The sequence below is a fragment of the Danio rerio genome, chromosome 23 (assembly GCF_052040795.2).
Source record: "Danio rerio strain M-AB ecotype USA chromosome 23, GRCz13ab, whole genome shotgun sequence".
Taxonomy (NCBI): domain Eukaryota; kingdom Metazoa; phylum Chordata; class Actinopteri; order Cypriniformes; family Danionidae; genus Danio; species Danio rerio.
In genome coordinates this window covers 10,031,071-10,037,070 of record NC_141043.1, presented here as the reverse complement: position 1 = coordinate 10,037,070, position 6,000 = coordinate 10,031,071, and the positions used below count along the sequence as shown (strand labels likewise).

At 36.5% G+C, this 6,000-nt stretch overlaps 1 protein-coding gene across 3 annotated transcripts in view; it reads left to right on the top strand.

Annotated features, from left to right (window-relative positions):
• The first annotated feature begins 426 nt into the window (after positions 1–426).
• lama5 (laminin, alpha 5) overlaps positions 427–6,000 on the top strand; it is a 201,838-nt gene continuing 196,264 nt past the window's right edge. For all 3 annotated transcript variants that reach the window (XM_087305121.1, NM_001039171.2, NM_001442039.1), the window contains 2 exon segments: positions 427–918; positions 5,531–5,683. In XM_087305121.1, coding sequence (XP_087161247.1) covers positions 646–918; positions 5,531–5,683 — 426 coding nt within the window. In that variant the 5' untranslated portion in view covers positions 427–645.

The window sequence follows — 6,000 nt, the reverse complement described above, 5'->3', positions numbered from 1 at the left end:
TTGTGCTTGCTGTGAATTTAGGTTTGTAAATAAACTATATTTTCTCTCATGACAACAAATGTCTTAAGGCAGAAAAAAAGTATAAGGTAATTTCCACACCTAAAGTAGTGCACAATTGTTAGACTAAAAAGTAATTAGTACCACTTTAACATTGTATCGTTTCTGTGGGAAAAAACATTACTAAAGCCAAAATCTTTGTCCTACAGAATAATTGAAGACAATACGGCCACAAAAGGTGAGTAAATTAAATAATTTTCACCTCAGGTATTTTAACGACAAAACGATGCAGTATAAAGGCGCTGAAACGGGGTCCCTATTAATGACAGATCACCTATTCGTTGGTGCTGAGTATGAGAGACAGGACTGCACAAGCCATTGCACTGCCCTCACTCAACACCAAACACGCACACACACATACGCACACTCAGTGCACTGCCCTCTATGAACTGAGCTCAGCACAGAGGCAGAGAGCGAAAGAGAAGGTGCCCACCGAGCCGCATTTCTACTTACTACTGTGTACTGCACACTGAAAAGAAACTGGAACAACTTTTCTCATATTGAATTTCTCCAGATGTTCGTGAATTTCAGCTCTAAGTGGACATTTTGAGAGGTTTTTAGAGTGTTGAGTGTGCGGCACAGGTGAAGATGGCGAGGGGACCATCAGGACGAGCGTCGCGCACACCGGTGCTCGTGTTTCTGCCTCTTCTACTGCTCACCGGAACTTTAACAGCGCAAGAGTTGCCCGTCAACGGCGTGAACGGATTCAGCTTGCACCCACCGTACTTTAATCTAGCGGAGGGGACGAAAATCACAGCCACAGCAACCTGCGGAGTGGACGAGAACGAGCAGCCTATCCAGGACCTGTACTGCAAACTGGTTGGGGGGCCCGTGTCAGGGGATCCGAGTCAGACTATTCAGGTAAAGACGAGGAAAATATTGCACTTTATAATTATTGACAGGTGCTAGTTAAAGGCTTGTTTCGATTTTAGTTAATTGCAATGTGGTATAGCCTAATATTTAACTTTGTGAAATGCACTTTGTATCGTTTCTCTGCATAAAGATGGTGGCACTATAATACATTATGCTTTCCATGAAGGAGCTACCATGGCGCAGCAAAATTCTCATTTTCCAATTTCTTATACCATATTAGATTTATTATAATAGTAAAGCCTAAAATAGGGTTAGATTTAATTTTATTATTATTTAAAAAAAAATTGTTTTTACTTGCTTTCCTGTGTAATTGCTTTATGCTTGAGGAACTATGCAAAACTATGCTCTTCCAAAGAGCACCTGCTCGAGGTGAAAATGCCAAAGTTCCCCATAAAACCCTATAATGCCTCATAGGAGACCCCTACTAAGACTTCATTAACATGGGGCTCAGGAGGCACGACTCAACTTGTTGGCGAGTGTGTGAAATATTTAACATTGTAAAGAGAAAAACGCAACCCCCGTGTTGCACTGCTACTGGGATTTTCCCTGAGGAATGTGTGGCATTTCGTAGAAGACCTTGAGGGAGACACACACACCCACACACACAGAGATTTGCACCACACTTCAAAGAATAGTTGATGAAAATGTTGCTACCTCATTGATTTTCGCAGACACGTCCTGAAGTCATGTTTTCAAGACTGGACATCAGCTCATCATTATTTATACTCATTAAATAGGTTGCATAATAAGCGTCCTGCAACAAACTATGGAAAAATGTCATGTTTAATGTAATTTTGTATATTCTCAGGTTGATTCAGTCAAATAAAATATAAATTTAAATAATGTACTGCACTATTTAAATAACAAAACATTTACTGCAAGATTGTTTTGATGCACTAATTCCATTTTAAAATATTTATAATAACAATATAATAACAATATAATAATTTATAATAATATTTGTAATTGGTGTTTTGGCAGAAACCGGTAGCCATGGTAAGTGAATTGAATGTTATTTTGAAGGACTAGATGAATAGCTAGTCAAAGGAAATCTTATCAGTTGCTAAAACCTTCATACAAGGGTGGTCTCAACATAATGTTCTGGAGTCTGCTTAGTTTATTTAAGACATTATAAATGAGTCAGTTTTTCTAGCCAAGTGCAAATACCTGGTGCAAAAATAGCATTCTAGCCAAGTGCAAATACCTTTTTCAGCCTACTTTGAATAAACTTATCAGCTTTTTAAGAAAAATGTTCTCTTGTCCTTCAGTCTTTATTATCAGAAATAAGTGGACGAAAGTAAAACAAAACAGAATATCTCCAAGGAAGAATCACATTTGAAAATTGAGATATTTTATGAAATGAATTATGCTAATGAGGTTATGGCGCAAACATGCCCAAAACATTTTCAGTTTGCACATCTCAATTTCTAACTTGGCAGGTCACTTTGCACTTGAAACAACTTGTAAATATGCTTAATGTGTGCCTGACTACAGCTTGCTTGGACACATGCCCAATTATAACTCTTTTCATCATCATGTCACCATCTTTTGATAAACTAGTGCTCCTGTGATTGATATAAAATCAAAAATCATTAAAAACACAAATCACAGCACGCTTGGACTACATTATAACATCTTATTCAAATTAATTCTGTGCAGAAATACATCTCACAACTGTTAACAGTGATCTTTTGTGACCTTAGAGTGGTTCCTTTTTATCTGAACATTTTACTTAATCTGAATAAAAAAAAAGTAGATCACCACCCAAGACTTCCTTTAGCAGAGTTTTATCTAGTAGGGGTCTCAAGACTGGGATTAAAGGAGAAGATATACAGGCCAACTTAGATGTTTTAGAGATAAGTCTTTACCCAAGCCTGATCATGTGACTTATTAAAGTGTTCTGCATTTAAAGGGTCTGATTTATTAAACTTGCCAAATTAGTGAGAGAGAGAGCGTAATCTCATGAAAAGCGCTGATATGAGTAGACATTTCTGCAAAAATATTAATGTCAGTGTGCAAATTCAGCAGCTCATTTTTTATAATATCTAAACATAGAGTAAATCTGATGGTCTCATGGGTCATTTCATTTTTAGATTATCATGGAAGTTTTTAAAGGTCTATTCCAGGCATTGAATGGGAGGGATGTTTTTTTGTTTTACTTTGCATGTGTCAAAAACATTTTTTAAATGCCTATTGTTATGGCAGGACTATTATTCGGTGTAATTTTACTCTTTTTTTTTTTTTTTTTTTTTACACTTGCCAGCCAGCTAACTACGGCACACATGACAGGAAAATGTACATTTCAAGATTTTTGGCTTACAAAATGACCAGTAGTTGACAAAAAAGATTAAATCTTGTGGAGGCTGAAGCTTTCTGAGTCCTGCTTAACTGTCACTGGGATGGTACGATTTTTAAAGGTTCATTTTTGCTCCTTACAGTCCCTTGAAGGTACATATTAATATCTAAAAAGTACAAATGTGTACCTCACAGTATCTTAAAAGTACAATAGAAAACCATAAAAGGTACAAAAGTGTACCCTAAAGTAGAGCTGTGTGATTAATCTAAATCGAATCGCAATCGTGATTTAAAACGTTGCAATAAGCTAGTCTCAAGAGGCTGCATTATGAAATATATATGTATTATATGTATATAATTTCCCCCACCCAGAGGAAATGTGTGACTGCCATCAGTGTGTGACAGTCTTGCTAGCCAATTGAGTGAGAACACTTTCATTCTGCCCAATTCGAATTGCGCAATCGAACTATGCGGAATGCCCACAATAAAAACAAACAGGAAAGCGCGGACAAGTGGGATGATGGCGTCTGCCGCTTTAGTAGTATTAAAAGACAAATTCATATCAAAGGACAACAGCATGTCCGTAATATGGGAATATTTTGGTTTCAAAGTTACAGACACCGAACAAAAACAGGTTATTTGTAAGAGCTGTTACAGAATTGTGTCACACAACAACCAGCATCTAAAAAAGGACCACAGACACCAGGTGATAACTAATGCCATAACTCACTACTGCTTGCTCTAGAGAAAAATTAATGTTTCATTTCTGAATATTTAAAAAACAAATTTGAATAAACAGTGGAGTAAGTAATATCTTTTCAGTTCCTTTTTTTACTAACACTCACTGCATTTTAGCAGTAAGAAGCTACGATTCAGAATTTTGAGCTGAAGCTTGACTACAAAATTAAAATGCAAATCAAATAAAAAAATTACAATTAGATATTTTGCCCAAATCAAACAGCCTCTAAAGGTACTAATGTCCTCCTCTATGGTACAAAACTGTATCTTTTGAAAAGGCACTACCTCGTGACAAATTTGGTACCTTTATTTCTGATAGTGTGGTTATACAGCTCAAATAGTGGCATGTAGCTATATAGTTAGCTAGCTAGTTACAATTAAAAATGTGTTTTTTAAAGTTTAACCTGTTTACAGGTAGCAAAAGTGGTCACTAATGGAATCGAAAATGTAGCTAATTAGGCTTCAAACATTACTGTTAAATCTGGACAATTTGTAAGAATTCAGTTTATTATAGTTCATAGAAATTAAGCTTATAAGTCTGTGAAAGTCAGGGAAAAGTCTGGGAGTTGGACATTTGGCTCAAAGTCTAAACCCTGGATGATAATAAGGTGCAGATAACAGATTAAAAAGCACATGTGAAAAAATGGGTACACATATATTTTGGGGTGTTAAATAATTGCGTAATGCCAATAAACAGTAAAACGTGACTCAACTTAAATTTGTAAGACAACTTGCTGCACAGCTTTTTTTTTGAGTTGTCTCACATTTTAACCCAAGTACTCCAGTTTCACTCGATTAAAGTCTTCTATTGAGCTCTGCAACAAGTTGCCCTGCAACCTTAAGTTGTCAACTTTTTTTACAGTGAAAACTGACTACCACAAAAATAGTCAGTCATATTGCATGTTTAACATGTATTGTTCAAAATGACAAGTTGTACCTCTTTACAATGGGGAAAAACACCAAACAATCGAGAATACATGTGAATTTGGTGTCATGGTTTTGCAATAAAAAAATGTCAAAATAATGGAAATCAATGGGGCAAAACCACCACAAACATAACAAAACGGTAGGAGGATAGCGATGCAAGAATACAAGAACAATACATGAGTGTAGTGTTGAGTTTTTGAAAAATTTCAAATATTTTTCTCAAAATATGTGTCAAAATAAGATTTGTCACCAAAACTCTTTCCATGTGCAGAAACACCAAGAAACTTTTAGCCAATTTAAGACTAAGAATCAAAATCACACTGAAAACATCCCTAACAGTACACAGGGGTCAATGTAACATTCCTTTTATACAAAAATGTATACTAAAACCTACAAATGCTTATGCAGAAAGGTCATCCATAAAAATTGGTCTAACTTTACACTCTATAGTAATTCCTGAAAGCTGTTTTTTAACACCAAAACTTTTTCTCCCTGACACAAACACAAATATATCACAGTAGTATTTAAACCATTATTTTTGTTACACATGACAACCACTTAATCTGTTTGACACATGCAAATTCTTAATCGGTTCTTAACAAGAAATAAATATTAAAGCCGTGTCTTCCTGTGTCATCAGGGTCAGTACTGTGACATCTGCTCTTCGCAAGACACGAACAGAGCACATCCCATCAGCAACGCCATCGATGGCACCGAACGCTGGTGGCAAAGCCCTCCTCTCTCCCGCAGTGCCAAACACAACCAGGTCAACGTCACCCTGGACCTGGGACAGGTAAGTTACCGGCACATTCCTAACATTTGTCTAACTCCAGTCACACCCACATGCACATATCGTGTTCAGATTATTCAGCGTACAGTAGAGTCACCTGATCCTCGACTTCAGCGGGCGCTTTTGTGGATTGCACATGAGTGTAGAATTTCAAGGGTGGACCCTAAGTTGAATCTCACCCATTCATACTTGAGTTTAGAGTATCCGGAGGTCTTTTTTTAATATCTTTTTTATATGTTGTGTATCGATGATTGTTGTTATTATAGAAGAGTAGCCAGGGGGCATATACTTTCTAAAGACTATTACTTTCTAAACTGTAA